The 20,210-nt window shown below is 50.8% G+C and overlaps 8 protein-coding genes across 8 annotated transcripts; 3 read left to right on the top strand and 5 right to left on the bottom strand.

Annotated features, from left to right (window-relative positions):
* Positions 1–3,994: 3,994 nt before the first annotated feature.
* Positions 3,995–4,804, bottom strand: NCS54_01326900 (Hypothetical protein; the record flags this gene model as incomplete). The annotated part of the gene is made up of 2 exons (XM_053158470.1): positions 3,995–4,272; positions 4,348–4,804. The coding sequence occupies 2 exons, from the start codon at positions 4,802–4,804 to the stop codon at positions 3,995–3,997; spliced, it is 735 nt and encodes a 244-aa protein (XP_053014445.1).
* Positions 4,805–5,560: 756 nt separating this feature from the next.
* On the top strand, positions 5,561–6,311 carry NCS54_01326800 (Hypothetical protein; the record flags this gene model as incomplete). Its single annotated transcript, XM_053158469.1, has 2 exons — positions 5,561–5,993; positions 6,049–6,311. 2 exons carry the CDS (start codon positions 5,561–5,563, stop codon positions 6,309–6,311), a joined length of 696 nt encoding a protein of 231 aa, XP_053014444.1.
* A 531-nt stretch (positions 6,312–6,842) lies between these two features.
* NCS54_01326700 (Beta-xylanase) lies at positions 6,843–8,409 on the top strand (the record flags this gene model as incomplete). Its single annotated transcript, XM_053158468.1, has 5 exons — positions 6,843–6,879; positions 7,148–7,259; positions 7,314–7,705; positions 7,753–8,213; positions 8,263–8,409. The coding sequence occupies 5 exons, from the start codon at positions 6,843–6,845 to the stop codon at positions 8,407–8,409; spliced, it is 1,149 nt and encodes a 382-aa protein (XP_053014443.1).
* Positions 8,410–8,968: 559 nt separating this feature from the next.
* NCS54_01326600 (Hypothetical protein) lies at positions 8,969–9,882 on the bottom strand (the record flags this gene model as incomplete). The annotated part of the gene is made up of 3 exons (XM_053158467.1): positions 8,969–9,197; positions 9,248–9,539; positions 9,588–9,882. 3 exons carry the CDS (start codon positions 9,880–9,882, stop codon positions 8,969–8,971), a joined length of 816 nt encoding a protein of 271 aa, XP_053014442.1.
* A 2,218-nt stretch (positions 9,883–12,100) lies between these two features.
* NCS54_01326500 (Hypothetical protein) lies at positions 12,101–13,518 on the top strand (the record flags this gene model as incomplete). The annotated part of the gene is made up of 5 exons (XM_053158466.1): positions 12,101–12,281; positions 12,333–12,389; positions 12,440–12,510; positions 12,562–12,941; positions 12,990–13,518. 5 exons carry the CDS (start codon positions 12,101–12,103, stop codon positions 13,516–13,518), a joined length of 1,218 nt encoding a protein of 405 aa, XP_053014441.1.
* Positions 13,519–13,678: 160 nt separating this feature from the next.
* NCS54_01326400 (Beta-glucosidase) lies at positions 13,679–16,416 on the bottom strand (the record flags this gene model as incomplete). Its single annotated transcript, XM_053158465.1, has 5 exons — positions 13,679–14,380; positions 14,429–15,096; positions 15,154–16,120; positions 16,182–16,229; positions 16,282–16,416. The coding sequence occupies 5 exons, from the start codon at positions 16,414–16,416 to the stop codon at positions 13,679–13,681; spliced, it is 2,520 nt and encodes an 839-aa protein (XP_053014440.1).
* Positions 16,417–16,947: 531 nt separating this feature from the next.
* Positions 16,948–17,934, bottom strand: NCS54_01326300 (Hypothetical protein; the record flags this gene model as incomplete). Its single annotated transcript, XM_053158464.1, has 4 exons — positions 16,948–17,069; positions 17,119–17,421; positions 17,475–17,711; positions 17,763–17,934. 4 exons carry the CDS (start codon positions 17,932–17,934, stop codon positions 16,948–16,950), a joined length of 834 nt encoding a protein of 277 aa, XP_053014439.1.
* Positions 17,935–18,551: 617 nt separating this feature from the next.
* NCS54_01326200 (FAA-hydrolase domain-containing protein) lies at positions 18,552–19,590 on the bottom strand (the record flags this gene model as incomplete). Its single annotated transcript, XM_053158463.1, has 4 exons — positions 18,552–18,699; positions 18,749–19,320; positions 19,376–19,525; positions 19,576–19,590. The coding sequence occupies 4 exons, from the start codon at positions 19,588–19,590 to the stop codon at positions 18,552–18,554; spliced, it is 885 nt and encodes a 294-aa protein (XP_053014438.1).
* Positions 19,591–20,210: the final 620 nt, after the last annotated feature.

The following is a 20,210-nucleotide window of genomic DNA, read 5'->3' as shown; positions in this document are numbered from 1 at the left end:
TTGATTCAACTCACTAATTATCTAATCTAGATTGCAAGTTAACAATCCCATCCGGCAAGTTGTCACCGTTAGCCGGCATTCGGTAACAACTGTGAGGATGCCGAAGAAGGGACTGGGCGGATTGAAGCATCACGGCACCACAGCTACTCAAAGCTGTTGAGATTACGCAATTGGTCCGCGTTTTATCATCATAAAGCTGCTGATAAATGCTGTAACTAAACCACAGCTGTGCATTTCATCTCCACCACCATCTTAGGGCACCCGTCCCAACAAGATCGCCGCCACAAAAGGTTACGGAGCAAAGGTTACGCTTTGTGAAAGGTTTGGAAGAGAAGCAACCGCAGCAAAGATCACAGCCGAGACTGGTGCGCGGCTCGTGCCCCCATTCAACCATCCCGACGTCATACTCGGAGCAGGCACAGCTGGTCTCGAGCTCCAATATCAAGTCGAAAAGCTTGGTTCCACCCTAGATGCTATTATGGCGCCTTGCAGCGGTGGTGGCCTCTTGTCCGGGACCGCGCTTAGTTGCGAAAGCACCCCGATTCGTGTGTTTGGTTGCGAGCCAGAATTTGAAGGCGCTGATGATGCACGACGCGGGTTCATCAAAGGTGAAAGAATCACAGGGGCCAAGACGAGTACCATCGCTGATGACTTAATCGGTGTCGTCGGACCCCTTCCTTGAAGTGTTATATACGAGAGGAAGCTCGTCAAGGCCATGTATGCTGTGATAGGACCAGATTCTCGAAGCTACGAGGCTTATCCTGGAACGAATGAAACTTTTCGTGGAGCCCAGCGCTGCAGTTCCGCTGGCTGTTGTCTTGTTCAATGAGGAGTTCAGGGCCATGGTGGAACGAGAGGCGGGAGAGGATGGGTGGGATGCAGGGATTATCTTGAGCGGTGGAAACGTGAGCGCTGAGGAATTGGCAAAGCTCTTTGCACCTTAGATTTATGTCACCAAAGATTAGACATCAGAGAACTAGTTTGTGTATTCTAATGCTAAGCAGGAGGCAGTGCTACTGTTCTTGGTGTGGCGCGCATATCGATATCGTAAGCATTTTGCTTTTGAGGGGTATCACGCATCTGTACGTGTTCCAGCATGGTCGCACAGAACTGAGCACAAGGCAGACGATAGACAGAGCCTTGAGTTTGAGAGATTGCATCCATTGCATTCGTGTCAAAGTTGGTGGCGAATGCGTTCAGTTCTGCCGCGCCTTTGCCCACCTTTCTCGTCTCGAGGGCGAATCCTCTTACGTTGGGACCAGCGGTGGCGGTCACAAACGTTTGTGGATAGAAAAGGTTCCTGTGCGTGGTTAACTAAAAGCTCTCCCATCTCATCATAAGAAAGATGGACTTACGAAACGCCATAGGCAGGGAGGGTCTCGGCACATCTGCCATAGTCGTCCGTGATGTCCTTGCGGAACTTATTGATCCACTTTTGCTCCCGAGCAACATCAGTCGCGCCAACAAGGCCAGGTGTTGAATTGCCTTGGCATAGTTGAGCTACCTTGCTCACCTTGATGTCCAAAGCAGCTTGATGCTGATTGTAGAAGGCAGTAGCAACCGCGGTGATGGTCTGTTGGGCTATAGGCGGGATCGGTACGAGTTGGTTGATGACAAATAAGGGGTTGAGGTTCGGTATTGGGGGAACAAGGATCTTTGGGCCGATGTAAGCTGTAAGAACAGCGATCCACTGCTGTTGGGTGTTTTGATTTGCCAGATGCGCGGTTATGAGATTGGTAACCGCGAGTCGCATCTCATTCCGTGTGCGTGTGTGCGAGAATCGTTTCGCGGAAGCAATATTGTTGGGATTCCAAGTCATGGGCGTGTTCAGAGCCACGTACTCATCCCTGATCTCGTTCATCAGTACTTGCTGGACATCTCTCAAGGCTGTCGCTCCTCCGGGTGCATTGGCAAAAGCATCGAAGACTGGGTTACGAAAGTCTTCCACGATGGGATCGAATCCAACTGCCCCTGGCAGAATCTCGAAGAAAGAACTCTTCATTTGCTCAATTACCTCGACGTTGAGGTTTGGCAGGGGTGGTCGGCCACCTGTGCGAGCGGCAGCCTGGATCTGGCCACCGCGGTAATGGAGACAATTCATATTGTCTCTCTTGTCATTTGCAAAGTCGTTGGGGTTGGTGGCCGCCCTTGCTTTGGTGTGACCCAAGAAGAAGTAAGGAGGGTCATTGCCACGCGGTAGGTACATGATGCATGACATGTTGGGAACAGCGTCGATGTTTAGGGGCATGTTCGGGTCATAGTTGATGTATGCCAAGTAGACAGACCAGGCATAGAGCACCGTCAATGGAAGAAAGTAGTTCTGCCAGGTAGGCTGTAGGTTCTGAGGGTATGACACGACGCTGAACAAGTAGCCCAGAGCAGACGCGCCGTCGGCGATGCCCATCTGCACGTTTGGAGCTGCCCCAAAGGGAACCATGACAGGTTGAATGATGGGCTGCCCTCCCACGGTTGGCGGTGGATTGCCTGTGCTGAAAAGGACAGGTCGAGCATTGGCGGGAAAGAAGGTGTTAAGGAGACGCACAACAGCTCCAGCGTAGTTGACTGGAGCGTTGGAGAATCCGTGTCCTTGAGGATTGTTGCGGACATCGTCAATCCAGTCGCGAAACCTGGCGGCCGCTGCAGCAACATTGGTTTGAAGGGTAGGGCCTGTTTGTTGTGTGGATAAAGAAGCAACACTTAGAGTGTTGGAAAAGGCAGAAAAGCCAGTCCAGTCGATATTGGCACCCATGATTGTTGAACTAGACTTGGTATTGGCTTTGGGGGAGAAGAAAAGACAGCGCGGGCAAAGCTTGAGGAACTGCTCAGACCAGCGGGAGTATGGCAGTAATTGATGAGCTATTTGTGTACAATCTGACTGGCGTATATCTTTCTGATCGTTGATAACCACGGACGATTTCAAATACAAGTTTGATAACATGACCATACAAGGGCTAGGAGGCCCAATGTCTCAGAGTGTGATGGATGGCGCACCGACTACTCCAAAATAGGTGGTGCTTCCACAGGGCTGCATAATTGCGGCCATTATAGACGCAATGCGGGGAGAACCTGGCTCATGTTTTGTTCAGCCAGCCATAAGTAGACAATAGCGTACCGCCACCCAGTGTCATATCCAGTCTAGGCCATGAGAGCGTGGGATGGAAGAGACTGTGGCTGCTGACCTCCTGTTGTGCTCATCCCAGCCAGCCACACCAGGTCACATTCGACTGCAACCTCTATTTCTATCTCAGTCTAGACTTTTAAGTGCTTACTTATGTGAGGGATCCGAGTATATCTGCCCATTTGACGGCTTGGTTATCCTTCGAGCAACTCCAACTGTCTTCCAGTCAACCCGGACAAGCTACTCTCACACGATAACCCAGCTCGCTACACCAAGCCAAAGGTAAGAGAAAGAACACCGATGAAGAAAGGTGGCTGACTCGGCTCGCAGGCCCAAACACACTAAGAATGACGGCAGATTTGGATGAAGCTGGTGCTCCTTCAGCTGGAGCCCCGCCACCGCGACGCATCCCACGGGGCACCCGTTCGCAGCCTGCCAAGCCTGTGAATGCAGTCGTCAGAGTGGAGAACCTCTCAGATCTCACTCTTGAATGGACCAACGACGAGAAAGTCATGGAGCTCGGCACCTACTTTGACCCGGCAACGTCTAACCTGTCTATGAGCTACAACATCCATGGTCTTCAGCCAGTGATTCGCAAAGGCACCAAGTTTCTTCTGAAGGATGCCAATAACAACTACTATCAGTGGGACTGCGAGACCCCCGGGCTTTGGTTGATCACGAATGCAAGGACTTTGGATGCGGCGTTGGATGAAATCATCTATCATCCTGTCCTGATGGAGACAGAGCGCATGGGACACAACCTTGAGGGGAATCGGCGGGGTTAAGGTTGTGTACGTAATTAGCTGAGGGATATTCCATATCAAAGTTGGGCCTGAATTAATCATCGCATAGCTCGCGTGTACGTAACAAGTGCCGTTAATCCTCGTTGAAATCCGACTTTACTGTCAGGCGACCATGTTCATTATGGTGAATCTGCACGTCATCCAACTCCAGCTGATCAAAATCGACGAGACAGCTACGCCTCTCCAAACCCTCCAGTGTGCGTGAGCGAACGGGATAATCGCCGACTGCGAGGTAGTATCGGTTCAGCGGCTGAATCTGGTACTCCATCCCAGGCGCGGGACGGAATGTCGCGAATGGACCAAAATAGCGCGACAACTTTTTGAAGAGAGAAATGCCAATAACAAAGTCACCTGGGCACATTGGTCAGCGGGGACATCCATTATGAGATGCAATATGATGCAAGGGCCGCGGAGTCTAGAACTTACCGGCACGAGCTTCACTATGAGTGAATTCACTGCTCGTCCGAATGCAGAAGCAGTCTTGCTTGCCGGTGGGCTGAATATCCGGTCGATTGGCAAAATTCGGCGTCCCCTTGCGCAGAATCATCTCCAACGTAGTGCCCGCCACTGGAACCCCATCATCTGACATGCGTCCCGTCTCTATCGGCCGCGAGTCCAGAACCTCAACCTGGCTCTCAACAGTCGATTCACCGCCGTAGATGATGCCACAGACGGCGTAGAGTGGCTCCTTGGGGAGGGTGAAGTAAGCTTGGCCTGAGGAGCTAGCCACGCCGCGCAGGACTAGGATGATGTTGTTGCTGATGGAGGAGACGGCAGGAGTGACGGCTGGGGCGGCTGCGAAGAGGGCGTAGGACTGGGTGCTTCCCGAGGTATTGGTGATGGTGATGGTGCGCTGCACCGTTCGAGTTAACGACGACGCCATTCGGCATGTCTCGGCGTGGCCGCGTTTGTGATGGATGATGCAGGAGGAGAGTTGACTAGAGTTGAGGATTGGAAAAGACGCCGTGATAAGAAGTCTGGCTTGCTTAGTGTGTCGCCAAGGCTGGCTGAGAGTTGAGACAGTAAGCAATAGTTGTTCAGCCCTAAACACCGTGTATACCAACACATCATTAGGAGTGTCTCCTGTAGGTGAATCACCATCAGCCAGTGATATTTTCTCCTCGGGGCTGAGAACGCCTCCCGCAGCTAGGAGGAACGTGATCGAAATTGACCTCACTAGCTCTTACTCCTGCAGCTCCCCCTCGGCACATGTATCATAGTCCACCGGACACGGTTAGATCAGGTCCATTCAGCCCGCCTCACGTCGGACCGTACCGCGCGATGGGCGCTAAGTGAACCACTGAGTTGCGTTGCTCACCAGCGTCACATATCCGACTATCTGAGTAGGATGTGGTTTCTTTGAGTAGCGCTGCGTTCAAGCGGATGACGCCTCGGCGATGCCATCAATTTCGGGCAACAAACTCAGAGGCTGAGAGTCAGCATGGAAACAGCAATTGCGCGCTCCCAAGTACAGGTTGCGAATATCTTGGCTCAGGTGCCCCAAAAAAAGGTATATAAAGGTCGATCTGATCACCCAAGACGAACAACAACTCAAGCACTCATCACTCAAACACTCTTATCTACTCAACTCTATACTACTCCATCTTCAACACAACCCACCCCCAAAACTATCGCCAACATGTCCAACAAGTACACCATCATCATCAACAACCGAACCGGTTCTCCCCAAAACTACAATCTCTTCAGTGAGAAGCCCGATATCGTGGGCGTAGTCAAGTCCTCCATCTGGAGCAACATCTACCAAGTCGCCGAGGCCACTCCCGACGGAGCCATTGCTCAGTTCGAGATGTGGAAGCGGTACTACGCCATCGTCGGCACCTGGAGGGGTGGCGAGAAGGCCGGTGCTAAGGTGTCCATCACGCAGACTCGCGGTGTTACACTTGGCACCAAGGCCGGTGATGACAGTGATGTCCCGGGAACTACTCTCAACATGTCTGTTGTTAACGGCGTGACTCCTTCTTTTGAGAAGGCTCCGGCTGAGTCGTCGGCTTGGAACAATGCCTATGAGGTTGACACTGGCAACGACTTTACCCTTGACGTTGCTACTGAGCGTGAGTATCGTCTTCTCCCAATGAATTTCCTTCATGCTAACCACAAGAAAAACAGGGAACTTCTTCATCGGACTCGCCAGCTCTCCTGACGGCGCCTCCAGCGTCCCCACTGCCACCTTCAAGCCTGAGCCCGGCAACCAGTACCAGATCCAGCCCGTCAACACCTACTACGTCACCTACGGCAGTGTCTTCCAGGTTGGAGAGCTCCTGGATGTTGCCAAGCTTCCCAAGAAGCCCCTGGCTGTCGACTTTACTGTCCGTGGCCCCGCTGTTGTCATTAACCACAACCCCGATGGCAAGCTTGTGATTGCCAAGTAAACTCGGCCACATGGATCTTCGGCAGTCTCCCGAGTTTGGGCGCTTGTATGGAGATTAGGCTATGGACTTTTGCTCTGGTTTTGGCTTAGCTTGTGGATAATAACTTGACATCACTTGACCTTTCTCATTTTTACAGGCCGTTTCAGTGTGCATGGTTCCATTCAAAATTCCCATCCTTTGGCTACCCAATGTTCTATTCTCTGCCGTAAATATTCCGTGCTCTATACCAAGCGGGTAAAAGAGGCATGAAGCCACAAAGTCATCGTATGTCCAAAGGACGGACCGCCAATCCGGTGCGGGGAAGGTGACAATGGCCTCCTTGAAGTGCCTGATCTGCAATCACAAATTTGGCTATTGTTTTTCTCCTTAAGATAACCTTATTATGACTACCTTGGTCCTCAAAAGCCACCCACTCGCGTTTGAGCGATAGACTTCACCTTCAACCGTCGTTCTCATATTGGAGTAAAGTAGCACCAGCTTCACTTGAAACACACATCCAGTGACTTAGTCTAAGAATGCTATTTAGCCAAGATGAGCCATGTGAGCTATGAACAGCTGGCTACGCGGGGTAGGTCCGTCGGCCAAGCACTCATTTAACCGGTCCATTGCCATTAGCTGGGTAAATGAAGCGTTCCTGAATTGTGCGTCTTGGAGAACGGAACCTCCTCCATCAGTCCCAATTCGGTAATTGGATGTAACTTCCGCGCACCTTTCTGATATCGGCAGATCGATCACACCTTGGAACACTACAAAGATGCCCTGTTTCAATGATTGCGTTTTCACTAGCCTATTTTACTATATATAGAGGTAGCTGACCTCCACATCTCATGTCCTAGACGACTTCATCACTGTCTCAACATCGGCTTCTACTTCTACCATGCATTCGCTTTTCAAGACAGCCCTCTTGACCCTGGCCATCGCCGGCGAGGCTCTTGGTAGGCCAAAGTCGTAAGTCCAATGTGCGCAGGGTCGACCATCAGCCTAACAAACAGTTCTCTACAGAGCCCAAGGTCTCGATAGCGCCATCAAGGCCAAAGGAAAGCAGCATGTCGGCACAGCCCTCACTCTCGGCAGCGACTCACGCACGGAAGACATCATCAAGGGTCCATCGGAATTTGGTGCCATCACTCCCGAGAATGCCATGAAGTGGCAGTCTGTCCAGCCAAGGCGTGGCGAGTTCACTTTTGGCTCTGCTGATCAACATGCCAATTTCGCCGTCAACAACAACAAGGACCTTCGATGCCACACTCTTGTCTGGCATAGTCAGCTTGCTCCTTGGGTTGAGGCTGGTAACTTTGACAACCAGACTTTGGTCAAGATCATGGAGGATCACATCAACACGGTTGCTGGCAGGTACAAGGGAAAGTGTACTCATTGGGACGTTGTCAACGAAGGTAAGTCATGTCATCCAGTTAATTTGCGTTTTGCTAACTTGGACCAGCTCTCAATGAGGACGGCAGCTACCGCCAGACCGTCTGGTACAAGACCATTGGAGAAGCTTACATCCCGATGGCCTTCCGCCTCGCTGCCAAGGCAGATCCGAATGCAAAGCTTTGGTACAACGACTACAACCTTGAGTATAACAATGCCAAGACAGTCGGAGCAGCGCGCATCGTCAAGCTCGTTCAATCCTACGGCGTCAAGATTGACGGTGTTGGTCTGCAGGGACATCTCGTTGTGGAGCCCACGCCAACTCAGCCAACCATTACTCCCTCACGCGAGACCCTCGAAGGAGCCTTGAGGAAATTCACTGATCTTGGAGTTTTTGTTGAGTACACTGAGGTTGACATCCGCATGAAGACACCTGCGACCAAGGAAAAGCTCGAGGAGCAGTCCAAAGCCTACCGGCGAGTCGTGGAGTCTTGCATGGCCGTTAAGAAGTGTATCGGCATCACGCTTTGGGTACGAGTCTCTCCAAAATTCTACTTGTTAAGATACTGACTTTGGGCAGGGAGTTTCGGACAAGTATTCGTGGATTCCTAGCACCTTCCAGGGTGAGGGCGCTGCTTTGGTGTGGGATGAGGAGTTCCAGAAGAAGCCGGCCTACTCGGGTATTTTGAACGCGATCAAGGCAGCAAAGTCTAAGTGGTGGTATTGAAGTCTCTAGTTTTACCCTGAAGTTGAAGTTCTTGAATGGGAAGGGAAAAGTTGATGAACCAAGGGCGCCCTGTGTTCAACAGACTCGGAATACGAAGCACACTCAGTTGCATTTCCGCCTGCCACAGGTTGATTACACTGCACTGAGAGTGACTAACTTTGTGAAAACTCTATTTACAAGCCCAAAATCACATTGAAATCAAGAGAATGAGCACCACACAGACAGTTAGAAGGCTTGTCGTCCCCGGCTCTCGGGTAGGCGATACTCTTCCCAAGTGGTATCCACGTGGACTCCTCAGACCCAAAGTGGCATCCCGTGCTCCCTTCTGATTAATCTTTTCGCATTACAAACAAGGGGCTCCCCAGTTTATTCCCAAGTTCGATCTGCCCCTGTAAGGGGTCAGCCCTAACGACTTGATTCGGGCCGCGTGGCTCTCCCGGGTGGACATTCATACACTAAAGTTTATCTCAACCCCCTCAGCCTTGCCAAAATGAAATTCTGCAAGCGATAGGTCGTTTTACGAGTATGATTAAATATCTGTTATAACGGAATGCCTGGATTATGCCACGTAGTTTGCCTCCATCCACCCACCATCCACATACCATTCCTGTTTCGTCACAAACTTGCTCTCGTCACCAAGGAGGAAGGCAATTGAAGCGGCAATCTCTTCTGGCTTGGAGTAACGCTTGATGATCGACGTAAGATGATCACCCTCGGTCATGGTCCATGTTCCACCACCGTTGGGAAGGTGGAGAGGTTGGCGGATCATGTCCGTATCGATACATCCCCTGATACAACGGTCAGTAAGCAAAACAAACGAGAGATGCAAGGTACATACGGGCACAAGAGGTTAACTCGGATGGGGTTCTTGGGGTACTTGGCTCCACCCTCGTACGCAGCAACCTGGCTGAGGCCGCGGATGGCGTTCTTGGAGGCTGCGTACGCCCCCATGTTTCCAGAGGCGTACTTGACCTGCTGGCTGCCACAGTTGACGATACTACCTCCAGGCTTCATGTTCTTCATCTCGTACTTGATACTGTTGAAAGTGCCAATTACGTTGACGTCTAGCATCTCCTTAAGTTCCTCGAGGTCGAGGTCCTCAATAGGATGAATGCTCTTGTTCATCCTCGCTTTGCGGCCGTCAGTAGTAGATCAAACATGCACCGCAAGCAACTCACCCGCCACATTAGCAGCACCGTCCAACATTCCCCATTTCTCAACTGTCGCGTTGATCCAGTTCTCCACGTCCGTGGGGTTGGTGACGTTGACAGGAAAACTGATGACCCTGTCCTCAACATCAGGGATATCCCTCTTAATCTCAGCAACCGCCTTCTTCAAGTTCTCCTCCGAGGTTGCGGCCATGGAGACCTTGGCACCCCGAACAAGCAGATAGCGGGTGAGGGACAGGCCAGTTCCACGGCTAGCGCCAGTCACGGCGATGACCTTGTTCTTGAAGGGGTACTGTTCTGCCATTTTGAGAAGTGGGTGAATTTAAAGTTGGGAATGTGTGTCTGAGATGATGCATAGAGTGCTAGGGCTTTGTGATGGATTTATATCCACGTTTTGCGGGACGAGCGAATGGTTGCTCCCTTGATCAACCTAGTGGTGCCATGGGGATTCAGGGGAATCAAAACACCGCATGATACCCTCACATTTCACATGGCCCAGCTACCAAGTAACGCAAACTCCATGTCCGGAGACCCAGAATGAGGAGTCGGATCCTTGCCATCTTGACTAATGTCCTCTCTGGGCGAGGGTCCACCACGAATCGCGGGTTTACTCTTCCCTCGGAGTGAGCCCACGACGCTGGTCAAGATCATCGCGTCGCGTTCCATCGCTTAATGGACCTGCAGAGAAGATCGTTTCACCAAATCTTGGCCAGGAGATTCTGCCTTGGTCTCGGGTCGTGATCTCGGGTTATGAAATCTCCACCGGTAAGAAAATTGTCAAGTCGCATTTCGGCGGAGTGCAAAAAGAACGCAGCAGGGCACGCAGGGGAAAGGTGCAGCAACGGTTAATGATCCATGTGACTGCTCGGAAGAGAAAAAAGACTGCCGACCAACGCTGGGCTTTATGCAGTACATATCGTGTTGGCTCCAAGTTGCATGCTCGCAACGTTTCTTTGTTTTATAGTGAAAACCCACGAGCTCATGGCGAGATACTGGCATTAGCGCTTGCGGGAGGCAACGGTTTTCCCTCTCCGCTCGGTCCGAACCGTGATTGTCTCGGGGTTTCCGCTGATAACGGAATTGCTTCCAGCCAGTTGAAGCTTGTAGATGGCTCCGTTGCGGGGGCATCTTGGCATGGATAAGAGTGTTTGCTTTTCCCACCACGTTTTCCGCTTTCTTTTTAAGAAAAATTCTCGGTTGGAGGGCAAAAGACCCTCACAGGAAATGGGTCGCGAGACCAGCGAATAGATGTGTTGCGACAAGAGCGCTAAACAACGAGGCATAAAGAAATTCACCAAAAGAAAAAAGTGACATATCGTGAATGCCATGACAGTACCACAGTGGTCGAGAACAAGCATAGGCGGAATAATCATGTCTAACCTCGTATTACAAGTGATGGTGCGAATCGATCGGTTATGAAGTGATGATCGCCTCGCAGAGCTATCCTTTTGGAAAGACCTGCTGGAGCCGGTTCGCGAGGAGCTATCAGATTTATTACTGAAACTTGTTGGCGAAGGCTCGCTCGGTAATAGACCAATGAATACGTCCACATATTCCCGGCCTAGCCCCTGCTTATTGTGGACAAGACTCGCATACCCTGCTCGACACACGATTCAGGCAAGATCGGCAAACCGTCAATAGGGGAATTCCCCGAAATCAGTTCACATTGAGAAAGCCCAGCTCTCAAAAGAGTATCTACAGACGAAAGGAATCCCATCTTGTCGGGCTCGCTGCAAGGGGCAAACCATGCTGCGGGATGTCTCTGAACACAATGGGAATCCTCCCTCATGCTTGCACCCCTGTTAATGTGGACCACAGTCATGCAACTGGTAAGCCATTTGTCATGGCAAAAGAAAACATGATTCTTCAAGATGGTCAAAGGAAGAGATCTGCTTCGACGTGCCAAGCAATGGCCCCTGAAAACGGTTGCAGCCAAGAGGGCCACGAGTCTCAGCTCTCCGTTTGGTTTCCACAGCCTGGCCACCGTGGATTTCTCCATCCTACGTGGCCGTTGGTCAGCACCAACATTGGATACTATACAAAAAGAAAACAACGGCTGCAACACTCGATGTGAAATAACTGCCGTTGGGTCTGGAGAACCCGAGGTTACATCCTTCGTCAATGTTGCCAGGAGAGCAACGAAACTACTCATCTGCCGGCAGTTGAAGAAAAAAATTGGGTGATTATGCCAAGGTGGCGAAGCTGCTGCAGAACCTGGTTTATTTCAAGACCTTGTGCCTGCGTCGGGGAATGTCTTGTAGATGTAAGAACATCCTTGACACTGGGTCAGGTGGAGTGAGGAACCAAAAGTAAAGAAAGCTCCTGACCTGTCTTTTCACAGAGGGTGAAAAGAGATATCTACGTGCAGATCCTTCCCAGCTGAATCCTTATTAGAAGGGTGCAGGTAATCCATGAGAATGTTTGCCCGGTGAAGCGAAACGTTGAAAACGAGGCCTGGTCGCCAACGAACCTCATCCACGACAATACGAGTCCGACAAGCCCCGATTTGAGCGTTCGACACAATGTCTGACACCGTCTACATGATGCCTCCGCCTGAGGGCGAGGACAGGTGGGCTGCTGGATCCATGGCGCCGGCCCAGGTGGTCATCGGCGCCGTCTTGTTCGCTTTTGGGTCCGTTATTTACGGGTTGCGAATCTATACGCGAGTTGGGATCATGAACAACACATTGCGTCTGGATGATTGTGAGTTGCATCTCAAAATTTACTGTGGGTTTCATCGCTGACTTTGTGCAGACCTCACTGGCGCAGCCTTGTTCTCGTGTTGGATGTTCTATGCCTGTACCATGGGGAGTAAGTATTGAGCCATGCCGACTTGGTGATGGAGTACTAACCATGCATAGTGGTTGCCCAAGGTGGCTGCGGCATCAACTTCTGGCAGGTCTCACAGGCCAAGTACCAGATCTTGCTCAAGGTACACTCTCACACATACCCACTGTCATCGCCAGTTGCTAACAAACCCCAGTGGACCATCCCCGTCAACATCTTCTACATGCTCTCTTCAGATCTGGCCAAGATCTCGTTGCTCTTCTTCTATCTCCGCCTCTGCCCTGAAAGAACCTTTCGCAGAATCGTCCAAGTCTTGGCCGGTCTCTTCATCACGTACGCTGTCGTCTACGCCATGATCAGTCTCTTTGGCTGTCAACCCATCAAGGCCTCCTGGGACCTTGTCGCCATGGCTACAGGAAAGTGTGTCGACAAGTTTGGCTTCTTCTTGGCGGCGTCGGTTGCCAACGTTGTCATGGATCTCGTCATCTTGCTTCTTCCTCTTCGGATTGTCATCCCGCTTCAAATTCCTCGACGTCAAAAGCTGTCATTGCTGCTTCTGTTTACGACAGGTGGATTGTGAGTCGAGATTTGAGCTTCATCTTTGAACTATGCTAACTGTCGAAGTGTCATAATTGTTGCCATCTACAACTGCGTTCTCACCATCAAGCTTTTCAGCAGCGCCAACTATACCTGGGGTCTGGCTTATGAACTGTGCTGGATGTACGCAGAGCTCACCGGCTGCATCATCTGTGCCTCCGCCAGCTCCTTGAAGCCATTCTTCAAGAAGTGCATCCCTGGAATCTTCAGCTCTCTCGGCGCCAGCTACGGCGGTCCTTCCCACAATACAACAAAGGGATCGCATGCCCTCAGGAGTAGACGACAGCTTAGCCGCAGGCAATCCAATGCTATCGAACTCGAGTCTGGAGATGACTCCGAGTCGGGGAGAAAGATTGGAGATGACGACGAAGCTAAGCTCTGGCCTCGGCCTACCGCAGAAGATGGTGGCCATACTGTCCAGGTTTCTGTGCCGAGACAGCCATTTCCTTATTCTTACAACCCCAAGGTGCGAACTCACTCATACTCTCAGGAGGACGCAGCCAAGGGTATCAACATTGTTTCCACTACGGAGATCCAGTACAGCTCAAGACAGTAGAGCATTTCATAGAGTAGATATCATGTTTAATAGAGTCAACGGTCAATTGTCATGCACAAATACTTGTCGGTTATGGCACTGTCATGAGCATGTTCATACTTTTGCCCGGTCTATGCTGGCAGTTGGCCTGACTGCCTCCCCCATTCTTTGCACCGTCTGCTCACAGGCCACTCCAATAAAAGGTTTCACCCAAAGCAAAGCTCGTTCGCAGAATTTCATCCTGCGGGTTTGAACTAGCGGCAACAATAACAGTGTATTCTCCCGCTTCAGCCTTCCACTTGGACACTTCCTGGGACCAGAACGACAAGGAGTACTTATCAAGCGTAAGCGTAACAGTCTTTGTCTCATCCACATCCAGGTGCACTTTGGCGAATGCCTTCAGCTCCCTGATAGGCCGCTGAACGGAACTTTCGGGATCATGGATGTAAGCCTGGACAACCTCTGAACCAGGGTAAGGACCCTTGTTGGTGACGTCAACCGAGATTTGCATTTTGTGATCGACAACTGAGGCGAAATCATGGGGCACTTGAAGGTTCGAATATTCGAATTTCGAGTACGAAAGGCCGTGTCCAAAGTAGAAAAGAGGCTCCCTGTCAACCATCTCATAGTATCGATGGCCGATAAAGACTCCTTCGCCGTACACAATATCGTAGTCGGCCTTGGAGAAGGTGAGATAGGCAGGAGTGTGCTTTATGGACTTGGGAAAGGTCAAGGAAAGCCGGCCTGAGGGGTTGACTTTGCCGAAAAGAACGTCGGTAAGGCCGTGGCCGGTCTCCTGGCCACCGAACCAAGCGTGCAGCAGTGTTGAAGCTTGCGGCTCCCACGGCATCTCGATGGGACATCCGGACTGGGTGACGATAATCTAGGGCTGTGTCAGATCGCGTATGAAGTAAAGACGGAGTGTACTTACTGCGTTCTTGTTTGCACTTAGCACTGCCTGGATCAACTCATCCACACGACCAGGAAGTCTTAAGTTCTTGCGATCGCTCCCTTCATACTCATAATCCGAGGATAGACCCGTAATGACAATCGGGATGTCGACCTTGCTAGCCAGCTCTGCTGCATCCTTGATACTTTGGTCCTCATCAAGAAGTTCGTAACCTCCAACTCGCCCAGTAAGGGTCAAAGCCGTGCCAACACCACCAGCAAGGTTTTCGTTCACCTGAAGAACCTCAAGCTCAAGAACTTGTCCTTTGGTCACTTCAATACCGTGGAACTTCTCCATGGAAAGGCGATTGAAGCAGGCAGTTGAGTCAGTTTTAGGAGGTTGACTCGTCCACAAGTCAATGACTTGTTGTCCGTCGACCTTGAGCTTGCCCTTTCCAGATGTGCTGAAGCCAAAGCGGAAGAGACCTGAGGTTTCAGCAGTATAACGAGCGCGGGCCCTGACAAAGTATTTTGTTGGGATCGACTTGTGTAGACTCTCAGGGACATCGATCAACTGCTTCTCGGCAAGAGCAGACACAACTGCTTGGGTATCGGGATGGTCATCTGGGTTTTGTCCAAAGATTTCTACATCCCAGCCCTCTGCCCCAGACGACGTAGCGAGACCTTTCAGGAGCGGGCTGAATCTGAAGGCTATGGGGGCTGTCAGTTTTCAAACGATATCAACCTCATATGTATCACAAAACTCACAATGACAGCCTGGCGCATAGGACACATTCTCTGCGCCAACCACTTCGACAATGGCATCATAAGGGGTCACTGAGTAATATGGCTCAACCTCAGCGCTACCACCTCCGCAAAGTGCAGGGTTCTTGACATGATCTCCAATCAATCCGAATTTCACCTTGTCCGGGCTTTTAATCGGGAGTTGTTCCTTCTCGTTCTTCAGTAGAACGACACTTTCAGCAACGAGTTGTCGAATCAAGGCTCGCTGTTCGGGGGTATTGGAAGCAGGGGAGTCATTATGTGGCTCGCTCCCTCTAACCTTGTTGATGAGGTTCAACACGTTCCTCACAGACTCGTCAACTGTTGCCTGAGGCACTTTTCTGCAGTTGACAGCGATGCTCAAGCGTTTGCCTCGCCAGTCCGTGGGTCCAGGCATCTCCAGATCTAAGCCAGCGTTGATAGCTTCCGATGTGCTGTACGTTCCGAACCAGTCGCTCATAACTAGACCTTTGAAGCCCCAATCGTCTCGTAGAATTTGTTTCAAAAGAAGAGGATCCTCGCTGACATGGATTCCGTTAATCTTGTTATACGCGGTCATGATCGTCCAAGGATCCGAGTCTCGAAGAGCCAGCTGGAATGGCAACATGTGGACCTCCCGTAAGGTGCGTTGAGTCATGCACACATTATCTTCGATGCTGTTGTCGGATTGGTCGTGAGCAGCATAGTGTTTAACACTTGTTGCGACGCCGCGTTCTTGGACGCCATTGATGTATCGCGAACCCAGGATGCCGCTAAGGAAAGGGTCTTCCCCGAAGGCTTCAAAGCCGCGGCCTATCAAGGGAGAGCGCTGGAGACAGATTGTAGGTGCCAGAAGAACGTCGACACCTCTGGCCTTTGCTTCGTCACCCAGGACTCTTCCCACTTGGTGAAGGAGCTCTGCATTAAACGTGGCGCCCATGGCCGTTGCAGATGGGAGCATGGGGCTCGGAAGCTAACACGTTAGCGACACATTCTCAGTCCACTGCCTACCATAGGCATAACTTGGCACTTACCCGAGTAAACGATCGCTTACCACGGATTCCATGAGGGCCGTCAGATGTCTACTCTAAATATCAGTCAAAGTCTTTGCTGTGCTGACATGTCAAGCCTTACAATCAGGGCAGGGATACCATGGCCGGGCAGACCGGTCATTCGAAAAGAGCCCTGGCCAGCGAGAAGCTCAACTTTTTCATCCAGCGTGAGCTGGTTGAGCAAAGCTTCGACGTCTAGCGGAGCTGAAGCAGACATATTGTTTGTGAAGATGATAGAGAATGGCTGATGCAGAATTTCGGACAAGAAAGAGCAGTTTGTAGTTGTTCATACTCCTCAGCGGTTAAATGCAGTTGGTCGCTTTATCCGTCGGCAACTCGGCCCTGTTTCCTGCCAACGTGCAGTGGTGAGCAAGCGCTACGACCTCTTGGCTTGGCGGTCAGCTCTAAGCATCCAAATTGGGTAAGGATCAGAGAACGACGATAATTGACATGGCCGAGTCTTCGGTTGACCAGGCTTTTGCTGACGAGATCAATGGTAAGTCTACATTGCTATGATGAAGTCAATGGAGATAATAGTGTCAATTAGATGCTTGCGGTATTCTGTATGGAACAACGACAAAAAAACGGGAGCTGAATATCATCAAGAAGTGCATTGTCGGGGATAGCTCTGTTCAAGCCAGACGGCGGCCGCCCCTAGTCTGACAAAGAATGGCATCTCAGAGGCATCGGCCCGAATTGTCAAATCCAATTGTCAATCAAAATCCCCATGAAGATGAGTAAGTGTCGGTTATTCAGGCTTTTGCCCAATGATGATGAATGACCTCCACAGTGAGCCCTGCTCTTTGACTTCCTTTTCAAACCTCTCTGCCAGATTGTCGTAGACAGAATCGGGAATATCGGCCCCCAATGCTGCAGCCTGTTAGAAATTAAACGAACGTCCTTGATGAGATGAGCTTACACTTGGCAGTTTCGATAACACTCGGAATCGTAATGGCAAACGGCTCCCAGGAGTCTTGGGCAGCATTGTCATCTCCCAGTCGTTTACCCATTGGCAAATCGACATTCTGGATCGACACGTTCACCAGACCGGCAGCTTCGAATGCCTTGTCGAGTTTGCTCGGGAATCTGGCCCCGAGGCCGATCTTGTCAAAGATACCAGAGAAAACCCGGTTAGCGTCGTTTGTTGCTTGCCCAACTTCAGAGCGATCGTAGTCCAAGTCCATTTCTTGTACTTGAAGCCAGCCTCCAGGTGCGAGAGTATCTGCATCAGTTATAAGACTTGCGCATCTCTTGTTGATAGGTCTCGGTTCTTACCAGCAAGATTAGAAACAGCTTGTTGATAGCCAACCTTGGCACATCCGGGCAAGACATATCGCACATGAGTAAAGTCAAAAGCTCCCTCAAGCTTGCCTGAGGGCGGTTCGCATACGTCGTAGACCTGATAGTTGATGTTGCCTTGGGGAGAAGATGGCATAAAGCTATTCATTATGTCTACTCCCACCAACTGAGCGGAAGGAGTGACTTGCTTCTGGAGATCACGAAGAAGGATTCCTGGTCAGTCGTTAGCTTGCCTTATGATATCAGCCTAGAAGCTCATCTCACCATCGGCACAACCAACGTCCAGCACCTTCAGTTCCTCTTTGTTCAGATCTACCGGGGCAAAGACCATTTGGTTGTTCAGGCATCGCTGAAACCACGCATGCTGCTTCTGGAGACGCTCAATCTCCCGGTTGCTTTCCTTGAGAAGGTATTGAGGTTCTGCTTCAGTCGACATGGCTTGGGTAGGATGAGTAGAGAGGTTGGCGGGGAGTGAAGGGATCGTTGAACTCAAGTGTTCTATGCCATCACCTAAAAAACCCTCGCAGGATCTCATAATTAAATATTCATCAGATCTAAGTATTGATAGCCCTTGGTCTATGTCTCCGAAGACTAAGGAAAAGTGTCCGTACACGACCCTGGCTCTCGTGCAGTCGGAGACATGTTTAGTGCTGACAGCTGTGGATGGCCTGACCCAGCAGAGACCCTCCTGCAAGTCCGCAGGAGTTGCTGTACTGCTATTAAAAGCTTATCGATGTCATTTCATGGCCCTTTAAACCTCAAATAACAATGACTAGCCCTCTTCGCTTACATTCATCGTAAGCTAGCTGGGTTGAGGTGACAGCTTTCATCGCCTCAGGTGGATCCCTCTCACCAAAGGAGACTTGGAGGGCGGATAGTCTGCCACTCACGAAGGTTGAAGGTCAAAATGGTAGTTGGACCTAGTCGGCCAGATTATGACATGCTCACTGGTGTTCGAGTGAATGGAGGCAAGGGTCAACCAGGTGAAGATCTCATTATGAGTTAAATCCTATTTACGTGGCTCAGACTCTCTCCAAACCTTGCTGACAGCCATCACTGGCTAGCTTTCTCAGTTGAATGGCTGCCCTTCATATTTTGAACTTTGTTAACGCAGGTTCCTACGCCTTCCAAACTGACTTCGACTATATCCCCATCCTTGAGCCACAGGGGGGGCTGTCTCACCTCACCCACACCTTGGGGTCTGTGGCTGATCAGCAAGTCCAAAGTTCACCTAGGGAGTCTATACTCACGTTCCAGTAAAGATCAAATCACCCGGCAACAGAGTCGTGCCCTGGCTCAAGAAGGCAATGGTCTTTGCCACACTGAAGATCATATCTCCAGTGTTGCTCTCTTGCACTGTCTGCCCATTAATCTTGGTGGAGATCTTCAAGCTCTGCGGATCTTGGATGAGTTTCGAGCTGACGATTCCAGGGCCAAAGGGTGCCCATCCGTCGAATCCTTTCCCAAAGCCCCATTGAGTTCCGCCTCGACGCAGTTGCCATTCGCGATGAGAAACATCGTTCCCAACGGCATACCCAGCAACGTGTTCTAGTGCCCGAGATTCGGGTACTTCTCGGGCTTCCTTTCCAATGACGACAACGAGTTCACATTCATAGTCTACACCTTCAGCTTGCTGAGCAATAGGTGGGAGGGGAATAGTATCAAAGGGACCGTTGAGAGATGTCAGAGGTCTGAAAAATAAGACTGGGTACTTGGGGATTGGTGTCCCAGTTTCGCGAGCATGTCGCTCATAGTTCAGACCCAGGCACCGGACGCTCCGAACATCTTCACGAGCAAGAGGGCTGAGAAGAGATTGAACATCCTAAAAATAGCAAATAAATAATCACACAAAACTGCAGGGATACAGGGACACTCACTGCCACTTGATTGGTAACTTCATGCATGCTCCAGGGGCTGCCACTGAGAACGCGGGCTTGGACAGCCTTGCCAACATCCGTTACGCCAGAAGGAAGAATTGCATCGCCGTAGTAGACTTTTCCGTCCTTGGCGAGGAATCTGATTAATCGCTGGTTTCCGTTAGAACTATGCTCATCGGTAGTGGGATGTGCAACCTCACTGAAAAGGTGGACATGTTGATTGCAAGCTCAAGAGACTACTATGGGCCGCACGGTGCAAAGGAGGGTCAAAAAGCGTCTGTTGGCCATAATAATATGCAAAAAGTATCTATCTTTATCCAACCAAGTGTCGAACGCATTCGCCAGGTGATTACAAAAGGGCGTGCATTATGGACACGCTACATAAGGGCGTACACTAGGGCGGAATAGGTCACATACCTACATAAAGGCGCCTACTACACAAGGGCGTATAAACCGCGAATACCTAACGTGTTCATGAATACTCATAACTCAAAGGGCGTGCGATATACACGTGTAGTTGCAAAACATGTAAGCTCACATCTTCTTGGGGTCGGCATTCAGTGTCATCATAGCTTGGGGACTCACACGCCACCTCATCGCTGACTGGATTTCTCGGTGGAATTTTACCTCCATAGTCCGAAGTCCAAATTATGCAAGCTGGAAGTATAATGAAGGCACTCCAAGCTACCTTGGTTCGCAAGAAGATCTGGGCCTCAGCTGAGTGCACGAAACATGTCGGTCATGTTCAGCCGGCCCAAGTGGCTTGTTTCCAAAGCGCAACCTGCAGCAAGATCCAAGGCCCATGAGTAACGAAAAAATTGAATACTGCACTGAG

Source organism: Fusarium falciforme, chromosome 11, assembly GCF_026873545.1.
Source record: "Fusarium falciforme chromosome 11, complete sequence".
In the NCBI taxonomy this organism is placed as follows: domain Eukaryota; kingdom Fungi; phylum Ascomycota; class Sordariomycetes; order Hypocreales; family Nectriaceae; genus Fusarium; species Fusarium falciforme.
Note: the sequence above shows the minus strand (reverse complement) of the source record. Positions and strands in the feature narration are given on the sequence as shown.